This window comes from Xiphophorus hellerii, chromosome 8 (genome assembly GCF_003331165.1).
Source record: "Xiphophorus hellerii strain 12219 chromosome 8, Xiphophorus_hellerii-4.1, whole genome shotgun sequence".
NCBI lineage: Eukaryota > Metazoa > Chordata > Actinopteri > Cyprinodontiformes > Poeciliidae > Xiphophorus > Xiphophorus hellerii.
This window is the reverse complement of record NC_045679.1, coordinates 3207608-3227727: the sequence shown is the minus strand read 5'-3', so window position 1 is coordinate 3227727 and position 20120 is coordinate 3207608. Positions and strand designations below refer to the sequence as shown.

The 20120-nt window shown below is 38.3% G+C and overlaps 2 protein-coding genes across 2 annotated transcripts in view; both read left to right on the top strand.

The window, feature by feature from the left end:
- The window catches only part of LOC116724487 (NLR family CARD domain-containing protein 3-like), a 638369-nt gene that overhangs the window by 33725 nt on the left and 584524 nt on the right, over positions 1–20120 (top strand). The window lies entirely within an intron of this gene.
- LOC116724446 (NLR family CARD domain-containing protein 3-like) overlaps positions 1–20120 on the top strand; it is a 69004-nt gene that overhangs the window by 125 nt on the left and 48759 nt on the right. The window contains exons 2-3 of the mRNA XM_032570164.1: positions 52–171; positions 944–1069. Coding sequence (XP_032426055.1) covers positions 1014–1069 — 56 coding nt within the window. The 5' untranslated portion in view covers positions 52–171; positions 944–1013. The remainder of the gene's footprint in view (positions 1–51; positions 172–943; positions 1070–20120) is intronic.

The following is a 20120-nucleotide window of genomic DNA, read 5'->3' as shown; positions in this document are numbered from 1 at the left end:
TGCTGCTGCTCCTCTTTGCTGATTAAGTTTTAATCATCATGTTTCTGTCAGGATCCATCAGAGACTCAAACCAGAACCAGAACCAGAACCCAGCTGTGTGTCCTTTAAGAGCGACAGGTCAAAGGATGATTTTCTTGACTTTAAATCTCCTGGATCTCCACCATCAGAGAGGTGAGATGTTTCTAACTGCTGTAACTGTTCTGTTGTCATAAGAGAATTAGACTGAATTTGAGTTTTTGTTTCTTTTCATATATAATAAATCAATGACATTGATGTCTCCTTGGTAATGTAACACATAAGTGCTGGCTTGGCAGTTGACTGTAGATACAAAAGCAGCATCAGCAAAATGTCCTTTAATAAAAGCCAGAGGTGTGAATGAAAAGCAGAAGGAAGTTCTTTCAGTTTTGGTGCATATTTATTAAGTGATTTTAAAAAAAGACAACTGCAGCATCAAGTTGAGACACAAGATATTTAAATCTGAGTAAATTCATTCCAAAATGATCAGGTCCATTATCCATTTTCTAGCTCGTTATTTTTATATCCAAATGAGGATTCTGGTCCAACAGAAGGGGGAAAAACTGACCTTAAAGGTCAGAAATACACATTAAGAGTTTTATCCTAACAAACAGTTATCATCATGTACATATATACAAATAATTTATATATTAAATTTGGGCATTGGTTTATGCATATTATTGGATTTATAATAATTTTAATGTGATCCAACATTTCAGTAATAAGGTTAATTTAAGCATAATTTAAAAATATATTTTAAAAATCCCAATCAAATTCCAAACTAATCAATTTAAAGTGCACTTTCAAAATTTCAATAAATAAATTAAATACTCCAGCAGAGCGATGTGGTGATGAAGCTGCTGCTGCTCCTCTTTGCTGCTTCATCCAGACTGAACAGATTAAGTTTTAATCATCATGTTTCTATCAGGATCCATCAGAGACTCAAACCAGAACCAGGACCAGAACCAGAACCCAGCTGTGTGTCATTTAAGAGCGACATGTCAAAGGGTGAGATCATTGACTTTAAATCTCCTGGATCTCCACCATCAGAGAGGTGAGCTGTTTCTAACTGCTGTAACTTTGGAGACTGAACCAGTAAGAACTCAGATGTTTCCAGTTATATTTACAGAGAGGTTTGATCCATTATCTACAGAAATCAGCTGATCTGTTCTCATGAAAACATCTTCATATCTTTATCTCTGGGATGTTGATGATGATGTTCTGCTGCTTCCTGGCTCCATGTCAGACTAACAGTGGAACACATTTCCACTGGGAAATACCTGGTAAAGCCAGTCTGGTCCATCAGGACTTGGTTCCTGTGTGCATTGTGAGAGCAGTTCAGCAGGGAAGGAAAGCTTCATGATGTGGTTGGTGAGATCTGCTGGATCTCAACCAAACTGAGCTGATGTGGACCATCAGAGGTTCTGCTGGTTCTGAATGGATCAGCAGGAACATTAAATCTTTATAACTACTTGGATCACCTGGTTCACTGCTCACATCCAGATATTACATCATGGACCTTTACCTTCTGATTGTCTCTGTGTGGACAGATACAATGTGATCTCACTGGCTTCCAGGGATCTACAGGATCCATTTTAAAATCCTCACTATAACATTCAGGAGAGGATCCCACATGGACACACACCCACATATTTCAGACCTCCTCCATGTCCACATCACCTCAGATCTAGTCATCAGAACCTGATGGATGTCCCACACTGTCCTGAAGACCTGTGTGGACAGAGCCTTCACTTCCACTGTCCCCAAGCTCTGGGAAACTGTCTCCACCAGCATCACATCTGCTGAAAGTGCGGACTGTTTGTCTACTGGGTGATTCTGATGCTACTGTACTTGATCCTTCTAGTTGTAATAGAAAATTTCAGTTTAACTATTTCATTTAAATTTGACTTAATATTGTTTTGATAGTGTTTTGTGTATATGAATGTTTTGTTACCGTGAATGTGTCAGAGCACTAATATCTATGTTTCTAGCTCTCCTTTAGTAAGAGAGAACTAGAGGTTTCTGATAAGACTCCCTGTCAGCTGTCATATCCTGACAGTGATGTTGGGTATTTTTTTAAAACAAAATTCCAATTGAAATTGTTCCCTCCAATGAGGTGAGGGGCAGTTTCATGACATTGGGTATGGATTTGGCTCTCTTTTCCCCCTGGTATTGGAGGTAAGCTCAGACTTTGGGTGTGTTCTTTGCTGATGACTATATAATGTGACTGACTATATAATCATTTGATGTGTGTTGTTCAGGGCTTTTCTGCTGACTGTGTTCAGTGAGATCAATCAATCAAATTTTATTTGTATAGCACATTTCAGCAGCAAGGCATTTCAAAGTGCTTCACATCATATCAAATACAGAAACACAATGCAACATAGAATCAACAATCAAAACACGACATTAAGTCAAGTTCCATCAATAAATTTGTAATTGATTACGTTTCAGATACAATCCTAAACAGGTGGGTTTTTAGTTGAGTTTGCATCCATAGAAAGTTTACCTGTTACACTCCTACTGTGTTATATGGAACAAAATACCTGTTGCTATTTTTATTCCCACTCACGCTCACAATCATACAGTTTAAAACGATGTAGACAGCATTTTAATGGACTTCTGGCACCAGGCTCCGTACACCTCTTTCACGGAATTTCGAGCAAGGACTCCGCCGTCCCTCACGGATTTTTGTGCAATTCTATGGTACCTGTTAGTGTCTAGAATTTACAGGGTTTGTGTTACGCACAGTGACCCTCAGTCACTCGCCATTTTTCTTCCGGCATCAGGCTCCGTACACCTCTCACGGAATTTCGCTCTGGGACTCCGTCGTCCCTCACGGATTTTTGTGCAATTTCAACATAAAATTAACAATCAAAACACAACATTAAGTCAAGTTCCATCATTAAATTTGTAATTGATTACGTTTAAAATACAATCCTAAACAGGTGGGTTTTTAGTTGAGATTTAAAAGAAGTCAGTGTTTCAGCTGTTTTACAGTTTTCTCTGAGTTTGTTCCAAATTCGTGGTGCATAGATGCTGAAAGATGCTTCTCCTCGTTTGGTTCTGGTTCTGGGGATGCAGAGCAGATCAGAACCAGAAGACCTGCGAGGTCTGGAAGGTTGATACAACAACAGCAGATCTTTAATGTATTGTGGTGCTAAGCCGTTCAGTGATTTATAAACTAACAACAATATTTTAAAGTCTATTCTTTGAGCTACAGGGAGCCAGTGGAGGGACTTTAAAACTGGTGTTATGTGCTCTATCTTCCTGGTTTTAGTGAGAACGCCAGCAGCAGCATTCTGGATCAGCTGCAGCTGTTTGATTGATTTGTTGGACAGACCTGTGAAGACGCTGTTGCAATAATCAATACGACTGAAGATGAACGCATGGATGAGTTTCTCTAGATCTGGCTGAGACATTAGTCCTTTAATCCTGGAAATGATCTTCAGGTGATAAAAGGCCGACTTTGTAACTGTCTTTATGTGGCTCTGGAGGTTCAGGTCAGAGTCCATCACTACTCCCAGGTTTCGGGCTGATCGCTGGTTTTTAGTTGTAATAACTGAAGCTGTGCATTGACTCTAGATCTATAACTCTACATCTATAACTCTAGATCGTTCCTCTTTAGGTCCAAAAATAATAACTTCAGTTTTGTTTCTGTTCAGCTGGAGAAAGTTTTGGCACATCCACACATTTATCTGTTCTAAGCATCTGTTCAGTGATTGGATGGGGTCAAAGGTCACCTGGTGACATCGCAATGTTGAGCTGTGTGTCATCTGCATAGTTATGTTAGCTAATATTATTTCCTGTTTTAACCTGAGCTAGTGGGAGCATATAAATATTGAATAAAAGGGGTCCTAGGATTGAACCTTGGGGTACCCCACATGTGACCTTTGACCTATTTGATGAGAAGTTTCCAATTGAAACAAAGAAATCCCTGTTCTTTATGTAGGATTCAAACCAGTTAAGCACTAGACCGGAGAGTCCGACCCAACTTTCCAGTCAATTCAGTAATATGTCGTGGTCAACAGTGTCAAAAGCTGCACTGAGGTCCAACAGAACCAGCACTGTGGTTCTGCCACAGTCCGTATTTATATGGATGTCATTGAACACTTTTACGAGGGCGGTCTCTGTGCTGTGGTGAGCACGAAAACCAGACTGGAAGGAGTCAAAGAGGTTGGTTATCGTTAGGAAGCTAGTTAATTGTTTACACACAGCTTTTTCAATAACTTTGCTGATGAATGGGAGGTTGGAGGTCAGCCTGTAATTCTGCATTAGTGATTTGTCCAGATTGTTCTTTTTTATAAGTGGTTTGATTACTGCTGTTTTCTAAACCTGGGGGGAAACGCCTGATGGGAGCGATGAGTTTACTATTTGGATCAGATCATTAGCAATAACAGGCAGGACTTTCTTAAAGAAATGTGTGGGTAAAACATCCAGACAGCAGGAACTGGAGCTTAGTTGACTTATAATTTCCTGTAGGGTTTTATAATTAAGTAGTTGAAATTGGGTCATTTTTCCTGTATTTGTTTTGTTTCTGTTCAGCATTGGTACTGGCTTTATAGTGAATGAACAGATTAATCCTCTGATTTTTTAAAATTTTCTCTGCTACTTATAACTACTTATAATTAAGTAGTTATAAGTTATAAGTAGTCCACCGACCCCGCTCACAAGGACTAAGCGACCAGTAGTTAACTACTTGTAAGTAGTTAACTACTTATAATTAAGTAGTTGTAGTTGAAACTGGGTCATTTGTCATGTATTTGTTTTGTTTGAGCTGACTTTATAGTGGATGTGAAGATTAATCCTCTGATTTTTTGAATTTTCTCTGAAAAGAACCTAGAAAACTGGTTGCAGGCGGCAATACATTGGAATTCAGGCAGTAACGTCACAGGAGGGTTTGTGATTCTGTCAACTGTTGCAAATAAAGTTCGAGCATTGTTAATGTTTTTGTTTATGACATCTGCAAAGAAAGCCTCTCTTGGATGTCTTAGTGTTAAATGATAGTTACGTAGTCTTTCTTTATAGATGCCACAATGAACGTGGAGTTGAGTTTTACGCCATTTTCGTTCTGCCCTACGGCAGAGTTGTCTTGCAGATCTAACTGTGCATTTGTCCAAGGAGATCTTTTTTTCCCAAACATAACCTGTCATAAAGTGCGGTGATGTGAATGGTGAGGCAGACGCAGCAGACCCAGGATGAGATGATAATGAAGATTTAATAATTAGAACGAGGTGCAAACAAATCCAAAAAACAGTCCAAAATCCTGGCAGGACAGCAGAGCGGAGCGGAAGGCAGAGGCTCATAACTGGTAGCAACAGGACATACGAGGACAAATGACAACACACGACTTGCTTAGACACACGACAAGGACCCGACAAAGACACAGACACACAGGTGACACTAAATACACAGGAGGTACTCAGGGAACGAGAAACACCTGGGGACTAATCAAAGGGAGACAGGACAACACGGAGACTCAGAGACACAGAAAACTCTAAATAAGCACACAGAAAAACACAGATCCTGACACAACCTTCATTTTAATTGGGCCAATGGAATCAATGATAGCTGAAACTTTAGACTGAAAATCATTTACCAACTTATCTACATCATCACAGTTTAAGGGTGAGGAAGAAGAGTAGATTTGATTAAATGTTTCTGCTGTGTTTTCAGTGAGAGAACGTTTTGTGATGGTTGCTGTTTGTCCAAGTGGGTAAAAAGATAAAGAACTTTCAAAGATAACAGCAAAGTGATCCGACAGGCGACATCAGTTACAGAGAGATTGGAAATATTCACACCCTTACTGATAATCAGGTCCAGTGTGTGTCCTTGAGTGTGTGTTGCTTGTTTTTCATGTTGTGTTAGACCAAAAGTCTCTAAAATATTAGCGAGATTTTTTGCCCCTCTGTCTTGGGGGTTGTCAACATGAATGTTGAAATCACTGACAATTATTAAACAATCATAATCAATACATATGAGAGATAGAATCTCATTCAAGTCAGTAAAGAAATTTTCCACATATGTTGGAGTTTTGTATAAAGTTAGTGTCAAAGTTCGTTTCTGGCCTTTAATCTAAGTTCCAAGATACTCAAAAGAGGTGAAGTGACCCAAAGAGATTTTACTGCTATTTATGGTATTCTTAAATATTGAAGCCACGCCTCCTCCTTTTTTATGTTTTCTATTCTCACTGAAGAAATTGTAGTTAGGAGGCGCTGATTCAATTAGTACGATTGGTTCATTATTGTCATTCAACCATGTTTCTGTCAAAACCATAACATCAATATTATGCTCAGTGATGAAATCATTAATTAATAGAGCTTTAGCACAGAGAGATCTGGTATTTAATAGAGCTAGTTTAAGTGACTTGGAGGCCAAGAGTTCTTCAGTTTGAGGTTCCTTTAGGCAGGGAAACAGTTTAACGTTTGAAGTACTTCCGCTGTATTTTATATTTCTATTTTTTGTAAATTTTCTTGTAGTGATCCGGACAGGTAATGTCCTATTTTGGAGTGCCGGGGGGCCAGACACATTCTGGAGTAAGACGGGTGTAAAGCTAAAATCTGGACCCCGGCCTCAGATCTCAGAAACGCAGAGTGATGGATCCTCTGGGAAGTTAGAGTCAGGTGGCTTAAATGAAGTGAGGTCTGCTACGTGAGTGCTAAGGAGACGTTCCGAGAAGAACCTGCTGATTCATTCCATCTGTAAATTTAAGAAACTCCGGTCCAGAAGACATTTCGCCATAAGAATTTTGTGACTCCTGTGAATTAGTGGGTGAGCAGAGAGGGAGGGGGGAACGAGGAAGGGAACCAGTCGCTCCATCTCCAGTCGATGTATCAGCTTGTTTTGGAACGGTTTGCTCCTGATAAGCGGGGGGTTCTATCCTAGTCAGAACTCCTTGAGTCTGTTCTTCTGAAGTGATGATCAAATTGCTGTCCTTGTTGATAAAATGAAAAAGGTTTACAGTGAATAGCTTTATGCCATGTTTATTAAGATTTCGTCCGCCTCTTCCAAAAAGGTGAAAGCGCTGCCAATAGATCCAGAGGTTATCGATGAAGGTCACTAAGCTGGCAGAGCAGATTTTAATCAGCCATTTGTTTATCATGTCCAGCCTGGAGTGTTTTTCGTCTCCCCATTGAAGTGATGGAATTGGACCACTGAGAAATAACTTCATTTTTAATTTTCCCATAGTGTTCAGAAGAATATTAAAGTCCTTTTTCAGAATCTCAGATTTCTGTTTTGCCAGATCTTTGGCTCCAACATGCACAACTAAAGTCTCAATATGTGGCTGATCAGTGGTTAGAGAGAGAACTTTACGAGTTAAATCAGATACAGTGTCACCAGGAAAAGAAATCACTCTCGTTTTCTTGGGATTGCAAACGTGACTGATTCCATTTACTGCCTCATCTCCAACAATAAGCACTTTTGGGATACCTTTCGTATTCCTGGTGGTCGCTTTTGTCCTTTGGAGCTTTGGGGGGTGGATGTGTTGGTCTTGCCTCATTGTTGATATTTGAAGGCGAGGTTTCACTCAGAGGCTCAGGCTGGAGTACAGAAAATCTGTTTTTCAGTGGGATTCCCAAAGAGTCAGAATGTTTTGAGGGTCAGGCTGGTCGCTTAGTCCTTGTGAGCGGGGTCGGTGGAACCGTTTTGGTTACAGCTGCTTGTTTGTTTTCCTTTGGTGGAGCAGGTATTGAGGTTGAAGGTGGGTTTTGACTCAGAGCAAGCCACGCTTATTCGTCCAGGTGAGGGGTTCTCACTGTTAGTCGTCTCATCGGATCTGCAGTGTGAGACTTTTGCTTCGGCTTGGCAACCAGAGAGTTCCAGGATGAGCTGCTTGATGCGAGGCATATGACCTCTCTGTTGATTAGAGGAAGAGTTGTCTCATTTCCACAGGTAGCGTTGATCTCAAAGTTCACCTCCAGCATTTTTATATTCCTTTCTATAAACTGAAGTTGTTGTATAATACTGCTAATGGCCTTGGGGTTGGCCGGAGGCATTTTTCTCTGGTTCAAAGGCAAAGTTAGCAGTAAGGATGAGAGAGAGCAGGATAAGTTGTTCCTCCTTCAGCTGCCACAGCGAGAGAGATGGCTTTGAAAGTTTTTACCTTTGAATAAAAATAAAAAAGATTAATCCTTCTCTAGTTACTGGAACAGACCCTCATTCTTTGATAACAGAAATTTCCGTGACATAGTCCATCTTCCTCTTTCTAACTTCTTTTGTATTGTGTTCATGTAATGCTTTGCTTTTCTGCTTCAAGGAGTTTTTATATAAAACTCTTGGTTATTTCACTTGTGAATACTGCTGGATGAATATTTAGTGACTTCCTAATTGATCCTGGTTCTGTCACAGAGTGGACCAGCAGAGCTCAGAGGTTCAAAGTGGTCCATCTGTTCAGCAGCATCAAACACAGCTGGACTCCTTATTTATGGTATGTAAATGTACAACTACTTTTCTATGGGTTCTGTTCACAGTAATCTCCATGCTACACTTTGTAGATCAGAGGACTGTCAGTCTGTCCAACATCCATCTGGTGTTTGGCTCCATGATTTCAATCTGATGTTTCCTTCATCTATTATTCTGTTCCAGCTGCTGGAGGAAAACATTGTGACTTTTGTGAAGAATGAGCTGAAGAAGATACAGAAGGTTTTGAGTCCTGATGAACCAGAATGTTCAGAGAGTCAGAGAGATGATAATGGGGTGTTGGGAGGTGAGGATGAAGAGGAGAGGAGGAGTAGCAGAGAGGCACTGATGATGATCACACTGAACTTCCTGAGGAGGATGAAGCAGGAGAAGCTGGCTGACCGTCTGCGGAGCAGTAAGAGGATTTCTACAAAGATTTAACCTGATGGATAAATCACACATTTACTGATGTCTGAAGAGCTGAAATCAAATTTATTAAAACCTCTTAAGAATATGATTTTGATTTGTTCCTGATTTTACTTTTTATGCTTATTTAGAACATCTTGCTGCAGTTTGTCAACATCAACTTAAATCTGGTCTGAAGAAGAAGTTTCAGTCTGTGTTTGAGGGGATTGCTAAAGTGGGAAGTCCAACCCTTCTGAACCAGATCTACACAGAGCTCTACATCACAGAGGGAGGCACTGGAGAGGTCAATGATGAACATGAAGTCAGACAGATTGAAACAGCATCCAGGAAGTCAGACAGAACAGAAACAATAATCAGACAAGAAGACATCTTTAAAGTCCCACCTGGAAGAGATCAACCAATCAGAACAGTGATGACAAAGGGAGTGGCTGGCATTGGGAAAACAGTCTTAACACAGAAGTTCACTCTGGACTGGGCTGAAGACAAAGCCCACCAGAACATCCAGCTTATATTTCCATTCACTTTCAGAGAGCTGAATGTGCTGAAAAAGAAAAAGTTCAGCTTGGTGGAACTTGTTCATCATTTCTTTCACGAAACCAAAGAAATCTGCAGCTTTGAACACTTCCAGGTTCTGTTCATCTTTGATGGTCTGGATGAGAGTCGACTTCCTCTGGACTTCCACAATAAGGAGATCCTGACTGATGCTACAGAGTCCACCTCAGTGGACGTTCTGCTGACAAACCTCATCGGGGGGAAACTTTTTCCCTCTGCTCTCCTCTGGATAACCACACGATCTGCAGCAGCTAGTCAGATCCCTCCTCAGTGTGTTGGTATGGTGACAGAGGTCAGAGGGTTCAATGACCCACAAAAGGAGGAGTACTTCAGGAAGAGATTCAGGGATGAGGAGCAGGCAAGCAGGATCATCTCCCACATGAAGACATCACAAAGCCTCCACATCATGTGCCACATCCCAGTCTTCTGCTGGATCACTGCTACAGTTCTGGAGAATGTGTTGGAGACCAGAGAGGGAGGAGAGCTGCCCAGCACCCTGACTGAGATGTACATCCACTTCCTGGTTGTTCAGACCAAAGTGAAGAAGGTCAAGTATGATGGAGGAGCTGAAACAGATCCACACTGGAGTGCAGAGAGCAGGAAGATGATCAAATCTCTGGGTAAACTGGCTTTTGATCAGCTGCAGAAAGGAAACCTGATCTTCTATGAATCAGACCTGACAGAGTGTGGTATTAATATCAGAACAGCCTCAATGTACTCAGGAGTGTTCACACAGATCTTTAAAGAGGAGAGAGGGCTGTACCAGGACAAGGTGTTCTGCTTCGTCCATCTGAGTGTTCAGGAGTTTCTGGCTGCTCTTCATGTTCATCTGACCTTTATCAACTCTGGTGTCAACTTGATGAAAGAAACACAAACATCTAAGAAATCTTCATCCATCCTTCCATCCGTTTACTTATCACCCTTGTCCCTTGTGGGGTCAGGAGAGAAATCTTCATTATTTAAAAAAGCTAAACTAAAGTCTCTCCATCGCAGAGCTGTTGATCAGGCCTTACAGAGTCCAAATGGACACCTGGACTTGTTCCTCCGCTTCCTCCTGGGACTTTCACTGCAAACCAATCAGAGACTCCTACAAGGTCTGCTGACACAGACAGGAAGTAGCTCACAGACTAATCAGGAAACAGTTCAGTATATCAAGAAAAGGATCAGTGAGAATGTGTCTGCAGAGAAAAGCATCAATCTGTTCCACTGTCTCAATGAACTGAATGATCGTTCTCTAGTGGAGGAGATCCAACAGTCTCTGAGTTTAGGAAGTCTCTCCACAGATAAACTGTCTCCTGCTCAGTGGTCAGCTCTGGGTTTCATCTTAGTGTCATCAGGAAAAGATCTGGATGTGTTTGACCTGAAGAAATACTCTGCTTCAGAAGAGGTTCTTCTGAGGCTGCTGCTAGTGGTTAAAGCCTCCAACAAAACTCTGTAAGGACACAGATTGTTACTGCATTTATTTTTGATAAAAATCTGTCAATGATGAGATAAATATTGAGTCATGCTTTATCAGTTTGTTTACTCGTGCATTGTCTCCTCAATGTTGGCCACTAGCAAATAATGAGTAAAAGAGAGACCTGCTCTCATAGGTGGCTATTCATAATGCTAAATGTTGAAGCAGCAGAAATTATTTTTTCTGTTGAAACTTACACTGGATTAATGCAGTTCATTATAGAAATTAATGTTTCTCTTGCCAGCCTCCTTTCTGGCTGCTGTATTGCAGTCTTTTAAGGCTGGAGGCCCAACTATATAATAAACCAGTTCATAATACATGTATCATAAAGATGTGGAAAATATTATATTTTTTTCAATCTGTGCAAAAGCAATATCGTTGACTGGAACAAAAAGCATAAATTTTGAAGAAATATTTAATATTTTTCTCTCTGTCTCCTCAGACTGAGTGGCTGTAACCTCTCAGAGAGAAGCTGTGAAGCTCTGTCCTCAGTTCTCAGCTCCCAGTCCTCCAGTCTCAGAGAACTGGACCTGAGTAACAACAACCTGCAGGATTCAGGAGTGAAGTTTCTCTCTGCTGGACTGAAGAGTCCAAACTGCAACCTGGAAATTCTCAGGTAACTGGGCACTTGACAAATTGCTGCATCTTAGGTGCAAAAAGAAGCTTAATTACAGATCCCAGCAGTTGCTTGGCTTTCTTATTCATTCCACATGTTAAAAATGCATCCACCCATCCGTCCCTCCATCCATCCATACATCCGCCGGCCAGCCAGTGATCAGTTCAGACCTTGGGTTCTACTTCAGTGTTCTCATATTTTCATCATGTGATGAATTGTCTGTCAGTCTGTCCAAGCAAGTTGATTGGACAGAAAAGCATAAATTTCTTGTGTGTTTTCCTTTCGTGAAAATAACCAGTTCAGACCTTGGGTTCTACCTCAATGTTCTCATATTCTCATCATGTGATGAATTGTGTGTCTGCAGCTTATCAGGCTGTTTGGTCTCAGAGGAAGGCTGTGCTTCTCTGGCCTCAGCTCTGACCTCCAACCCCTCCCATCTGAAAGAGTTGGACCTGAGCTACAATCATCCAGGAGACTCAGGAGTGAAGCTGCTGTCGGCTGGACTGAAGGATCCACACTGGAGACTGGAAGCTCTCAGGTATGGAGGAACCTGCTGCAGGAGCAGAGAAGGTCTGATAGAGGAGGAAGAGGGAGAAATGTCTTTAGTCAGTCTGCTGGGAAACATTTAGTTTGACGATAAATATTTAGTTTGCTAATCAAACATTTTGTTTGGAACCATGGCTTTTATAAATGAATAAATAACATGGTGAAATATGACTTGACATTCTGAAATTCTTTTTATCTCTTATGACAGGCTAAATAACTCAAATTATTGCTGTCAATTTTTCTCTCTGTAACTTTGCAAACTGCATCTCATGAAAAACTGTAGGAATCTTTCACATGGTGCTGAATGAACCTGGGAAACCGACCCATCTACTGGAACCACAATGACATGGTAGTCAGAGCAGCAGGGGGCCAAATATAGCTCCATGTGGAACCAAGAGGTTGGAGAGAGAAAATCAGTTTGAAACTGTTTCCTATCAGAGTTCAGTTTGTCTCTCTGTCTTCACAAACCAGGAGCATCATGGGCTGGGCGGGGCTTCCACTGGTGGATCTACTGAGAAAATACAAGAAGCTGATTGGCTGATGGACAGGAAGTTAAAAATATACAGAAAAATGACATCATGAAGCAGATATTATTGGCAGATATAAGAAATATAAGCTTGGACCAAATGCAGATTTTAGAATAAGTTTAATTACTTCAGTGACAGGACAAAAGAGGAGTATGAAAAATATCTAGAAAAAATAATCTACATTCAGAAAAACAAGTCAAGCAACTAATTGTCATAAAAATGAAAGGCTCTTCATGAATGTTTACGTCTGTTGTCATGAAGTGTCATTTGGTAAATAATGACACTTTGTCCATCCTTCAATAAAAGTTTCATTATTTTCTTTGGTTCTTGTTGAACTCTTTGTTGAATGTGATGCAGCTTCTCCTTTTTAATGTTTGTATTTCTGGATATTACAGTGAGGCCACAGCAGGTTTTCAGCAGCAGGGCTGTTTAGTGTTTCATTCCTTCATCTGTGTGTGGGAGTGTGGATGGAACAGGTATCCAGGTGTTGTGTCAGAGTTTAGATTGATTGTATTTTAATGCTGATTATTAAATCAGGTTGAGCTTCCAGAAATGTTTCCTTAGTTTCCTGATGTCCTTTTAGTCTTCAGTGACTTTCTTCAGGTTGTTACTGAGGGATTTCCTTTCTCCTCTCTGTTGGAGCTTTTCCTGTGTTTGGAGAAATGAGTTGTGCTGCAGCAGCACCAACTGTCCTTCCTACATCCACTGCAGTTTGCAATCCAAATGTTGGACTGTTCCTGTCTCAGTGGAGGACAATGTGTGTCTGAGAGACATGTAATGTCCATGTTTGCTGCTGAAAGAGACTGATGGTCTGACCCCCCTCCTCCTTTCAGGGTGGAGCCTGCTGGAGTCCCATTCTTGACACCAGGTCTGAGGAAGTGTAAGTGTATTTTTCATCTGATTCATGACAACAAAGCAGCTCACATTCAACCATCTTCAAACTGTCACATCACTCATTCAGGAGTCATCATCAAAGTGTCAATAAATGATCAATAACTGCAGCTGGATTGTGTTTGTTCTCTCCATCAGATTCCTGTCAACTCACCATCGACACAAACACAGTGAGCAGAAAACTCAAACTGTCTGAAGACAACAGGAAGGTGACATTTGTGAAGGAGCTTCAGTCATATCCTGATCATCCAGACAGATTTGATTACTGGAATCAGCTGCTGTGTAGAACTGGTCTGACTGGTCGCTGTTACTGGGAGGTCGAGTGGAGAGGAGGAGTTGATATATCAGTGAGTTACAGAAGAATCAGGAGGAAAGGAGACAGTACAGACTGTGTGTTTGGATATAATGATCATTCCTGGAGTCTGAGATGCTCTGATGATGATGGTTACTCTGTCTGGCACAATAACATAGAAACTCGTCTCTCTTCCTCCTCTGTCTCTAACAGAGTAGCAGTGTATGTGGACTGTCCTGCTGGCATTCTGTCCTTCTACAGAGTTTCCTCTGACTCACTGATCCTCCTCCACACCTTCAACACCACATTCACTGAACCTCTGATTCCTGGATTTAGGTTCTGGTCCAGTTCTGGTTCCTCAGTGTTTCTGTGCTGAGTTGAGTCTAAAGATTTTCCTCCTGTCAGAGAAACTCTCTCACTGTTAAGCAGATAGTTCAGTCTCTACAATCTATTTCTTGGTAAAACAATTCTGATTGAATCCTGGGAAACTTTTTCTTCTTCCAGTCCTTTAAAGATGGAAGCTGTAATTATTCCAGGATTATTCCAGGATCCACATGTATTTCTGTCTGTTTCCAGTCAAAGCTTCACACTGAATATCAAGATGTTGTTTTTCTTTTTTTTTCGTTTCATTCATCAGATTTCATTGAAATGTTGATCAGTTTTTCTCAATCACTGATCATTTTCTGTTTCTATCGGCTCCTATTTTTCTCAACATGTCAGATTTAAATATTAATTCTTCCATTTGTGAATTTGCTGCAGTTTTTCTTCGTGTGTTTTAAATAAAAACATTTTCTTCTTCTGCATTTGGTTCATTTGCTGTTCAAATTTAAATATTTGTATTAAAAAGATTTTTTCATCAACTCTCTTTCATAAATACCTTATTTACAGTAAAACATTCCCATCTTGAAACCAGTTGGTGAAGGTCTAATGACGATGCTTTGAATCATAAAATGGAGAAAATCTTCATATTTTCTGTTTCATTCAGAACTTCTACCTGAAACTCAGAACCTGCAGAACATTTTTCTCTTTGGAGGAAAAATCCCAGGAACTGGAAGATCAGAGCAGAATGAAAACTGGAGATCAGTGTTGGACAGAAAAGGTCTGATCGCTGCATCTCTGCTATATTTTACATTTAAATCTGATTACAAAATTGATTGTCAATCAGTGTTGCTTCCTAAGTGGACAGTTTGATTTCACAGAAGTTTGATTTACTTGGAGTTATATTGTGTTGTTTAAGTCTTCCCTTTATTTTTTTGAGCAGTATATATAGATGGATGAAAACAATTTTAACTGAAAGAAATATTAGAGTAAAAATAGGTGGGAAATAAGTTCAAAATATCAAGTTGAAAATGGTAACATAATAAGTCCTATGCTATTTATTATAATGATTAATGATGTTTTCAGTAGCATAAATAAATCTTTTGGTGTCTCGTTGTTTGCAGATGATGGTCTTATTTGGAAGAGGGGGAAAATATAGAATTTGTAAATAGGAAACTACAAGAGGCATTAAATAGTGTAGAAGTTTGAGCTTTAGATTCTCAACATCCAAATCTAAAGTTGTTGTTTTTACAAATAGGAAATTAAATATTAATGTAAATCTCAAATTATATGGGGATGTTATAGAAAGGACAGATCAAATTAAATATTTGGGTATCTGGTTTAAATAAAAAAACTTAGATGGAAGATACATGTAGGTAAAATAGTTGAAAAAAGTAAAAATATTGTAAATATAATGAAATGTTTGAGAGGCAAAGAAAGGGGAGCAGATAGGAAAGCATTAAATACAATTTATATTGGACTAATTAGATCAATTCTTGATTATGGATGTATTTTATACAATTCAGCTTCAATTAGTTTATTAAAAATATAGATAGAATACAATATCAGGCATTAAGACTTTGTTGTGGAGCGATGAAAACTACTCCAGTTTCAGCTCTACTGGTTGAGATGGTGAGATGCCACTGGGGAGAACAACTGGCCATAATTTACTGGGCAAATATTAAAGGACAGAATGAAGGTCATCCTCCATGTTACGCTGCAACCTTGTCAAGAAAAAGAAAATAAACAAATTAATAGTTTTGGATGGATAATTATAAACAAAGTAAAAGATGTAGGAATAGATAACTGTGGTTGTTATTCCTGTTATTCCATCATGGATCTTTGGACAGGATGAAGTTGATTTAAACTTACTGAGAAAAGGGAGACAGAAAAGAAAGAGGTGGAAAGTTATATAGAAAAAGAATATTCAGAGGAAATATATACAGATGCTTCTAAAATGTTAAATGACAAAGTAGGTATATCACTTGTAATTCCAGATTTAAATATTATGAGAAATAAAAGAATAACAGATAAATTGACAGTGTTTACAGGTGAATTAATGGCTGTTTTAATGGCTTTAGATTGATTGAGGAAACAAGAGAGAGAGATTTTAATTTGTTCTGATTCAAGTATTAATAAGAATTCAAGAGTTAAATTCAGAATCAAGGCAAGATATTATATTGGATATAATTCACTCAGTTTTCAGTATTAAAAATTATGATTCTCATGTTAAACTACCGTAGTATCCGGCCATAAAATGAATAATAAAGAAGGAAAAGACATATATAAGTCGCACCGGAGTATAAGTTGCATTTTTGAGGGAAATTTATTTGATAAAATCCAACACCAAGAACAGACATGTCATCTTGAAAGGCAATTAAAAATAAAAATAGAATAGAGGCAACAACAGGCTGAATAATTGTACGGTATGATGACGTCACATGACACATGAACAACAAACTGAGAACGTGCCTGGTATGTTAACATAACATATTAAGAGTTATTCAGATAACTGTAGCATAAATAACATGCTAGCAAGTTTACCAAACTATCCGTGTCACTACAAACCACTAAACGCCATGAAATCTTCATCCTCGGTGTCGCTTTTAAACAGCTGCGCTAATGCGGCGCTTCTACCACACACATTATCAACACAGGCCTAGAGCGCCCTCTTGCGGTTTAGTGTGAAATAACAATAACATGTGATATGATATGATATAATAATGTTGGAGCTATTTATTCTTTATTTCTTTATTCATTTGAATTGTGTTAGTTTGTTCTTACATTTCTAGTTTTTGTATTATTTGCAGGTTAATAATTGTTGATTCTATTTATCTTTTGTTTTATTATTTGTTCTTATTTATTTGTTTTCTAAAGACAGGAAGTGAGGTGGATCAATCCACTTTCTATAAGTGATAAAGACCAGCAGGCATTTGGGTTTGGGGCCTATGGTTTTTACCAGAGCAAGAGAGGTAGCATGAAAACAAGACAAAGTTTGAACTCTGTAATTGTTTTGCTGAAACAAAAATAAATAAATAAATCATCCAGAACAACAAACAAGTTTGGACAGTGAACCTTCTTTTGCCTGCGTATGGAAAACTTGACCCCAGTGCCTTATAGTGGCCTCATGTAACATTCACTGGATGTTTGGTTTGGCCAACAATGACCACTACAAATAATGTGTAAATAATTTCACACATAAGTCGCTCCAGAGTTTAAGTCGCACCCCCGGCCAAACTATGAAAAAACTTATAGTCTGGAAAATACGGTAGTTTGGATTCCTGCCCACATTGATGTGATGGGAAATGAGTTGGCTGATAGTTTTGTTAAGAGTGCAGCAAAATAGAATATTGTTGATTTAAATATTAAAATAAGTAAAAATGAGGTAAAGAATATTATTAAAATTGATATCAAGAAGAAATGGCAAGAACAGTGGGATAGATGAGGCAATGCTAGATTTTATTATAGCATCCAAAAAATAGTTGGGGAATTTAGGAAATGTAATAGAGTTAAAAAAAAGAAGATGTTATATCTAGAATAAGATTTGTACATACAGGATTAAAAAGTACTCTTAAAATAATTAATAAACTTAATACAGGTTGTTGTAATTATTGTGGAAAAATAGAAACAGTACAACATATATTTTTAGAATGTAATAAATATGTTCAGGAAAGAGAGGTGTTACTTAGAGATTTAAATAGGAATAAAAATAAATTAGATATTAGGGAATTGTTTCAGAGATCATCTGCGGATGTAGTTTTTAGCAGTATTTTTAGTTTTCTAAGAACAGGTATTATAGGGAGATTTTAATAGTTAAACGTCTGATCCATCCTCCAATCCGGAAGGTGGCGCTAATGCACCGAGACGTTGTTTGCTTACCGCAATAAAAAGGAAAGAAGAAGAAGAAGCTTTATTTAGATGTTGTTCCAGTCCGTTAGTTGCGTCTCAGCCTGTTGTTTAATTTTTCTTCTTTAACTCTTTGGATCGTTTGAACAAACTGTAAGTTTGATTTGTTTCTTTAACCTTTTCATCACTTTAACTTTTTCCTGATTGTTTCTAATCTCTGATGTTTGGAGAAAATATTCAATTCTGATTTCAGCTGAAACTTTAAAATCTCTGCTGTTTCTACAGGATTATTAGATTATTGATGAACTGGAATCAAACAACATGATGAACAGCTGATGTTTCACTGTTTTCTTCTCCGAACAGATTCGTGTTTTTTTATGGTTTTTTTTTTTTTTTTTTTTTTTTTATTGACAATAAAGGGGTTTACAAAATAGCAGACTCAACGCAATAAGTAGCAAAACAGACAAGACAACAATGCCAGGGTGTTACATAGGAAGCACAAACAAAATGAAAAGCAAATAAATAAATAAAAAAGTTAACTTAGAAAGATGTTAAAGTGAGAGCACATATCCACTGTCTTAATTGCTTTTCTATTCCTTGAATACTGGAGAGATGTAATATATTGTTTGAATTCCACTTTAAAGGCTGAAAAGCGAGGTTTCTGATTTGAGAATTTAGATTTATGTATATGATATTTTGCGACTAATAAAATTAGATTGATAATATAAAAATGTTTGGTTTTGTTAGTGGGATAAGAGAAGAATCCAAACAACATATTTATATAAGTGAGGGAAAAGTTATCAAGAATTCTTTGGGAAATAAACGTACAAATATCTTGCCAGAAAATACAAGAGAAATAGCATGACCAGAATAAGTGACAGAGATCTTCTACATAGAGTTGGCAAAATGAACAGTTTGTGTCAATGTCTTTTTTGTATCGTTGAAGGAAAAATTTGCAGGGATAAAAACGATGGATTATCTTAAAAGACACTTCTTTGATTTTATTAATAATTAAATATTTAGATGGAAGACACCAGATTTTTTTCCAGTTCAGGTTGGGGGCAAAGTTATTCCAATAAGAGATAACATTAGGAACAGAGACGATGTCCTTCTGGAATAAGGCACGTACATCACGGTTGTTCTTTCGCTTTCTTGTGGAAAAACAGATTTGACCAACATTAGTGACAGCAGCGTCTAGACCTGGAGGAGTCAGAACAGAAGTTACAGAAGACTTAAGAAGCATCATAACACCAGATGGGATGGCATCAAAAACAAGTGCATATTCCTTTGGTGGTATGGGGAGACCAAACCTTTCTAGAAGTTCAGAATAAGACATTAAGACACCATCAGGTCTAAAAAGCTGCTGAACCAAGATGATTCCATGTTCAAACCAATTTTCCAAGAATAAAGATTTATGCTTGTACAAAATGTCTCCATTGTTCCAAATATAATATCGATGGGGTGAGAAATTATGCTTGTAAATTAGAGACCAGGAAAGAAGCATTTGTTTGTGAAAATTAGATAGCTTTATGGGTAGTTTTTCAATTTTGTAGTTGCAAAGGAGAATAAATTTAAGGCCACCAAGTTTTGAGAATAAATAGTTGGGTATAAAATTCCAGATTGAGGTTGGATTTTTGAGAAACTGTTTAATCCAGTTTATTTTGAATGTATTGTTTAAGGTTGAGAAATCAAGACAATTGAGGCCACCAAGTTCAAATGAGTTCATTAAGACTGATTTCCTGATATAATGAATCCTATTTTTCCATACAAATCTATAAAGCATTTTATCAATGACGTCAATTGTTTGTTTATTTACAGAAAGAGATAAAGCTGGATAAGTTAAACGGGAGATGCCTTCTGCTTTGGTTAGCAAAATTCTTCCTTGAATTGATAAATCTCTTTGAAGCCAAGAATTTAGTTTCTTTTGTACATTTTCTACAATAGGATTAAAGTTCAGTGTTTTTTTATGGTATCAAATTCCAGTCTCCACCATTGACGTCAGCAACAGTGTCCTGTTGCTTCCTTTCAAAATAAAATGTTATTGTTAAAATGGGTTTGATTCAGTCAGATTATTAAATAGTTAATCTATGATGGAACAGATAATCCACTTGTAGAAATTAATGATTGTGAAATAAAATACTTCCTGTTGTTCAGGTTGAATCAGTGAATGTAAATGTTGCTCCATGTCTCCATCTAGTGGACTGATAGTAAAAGTGCAGCAGTTGATGGCAGCTT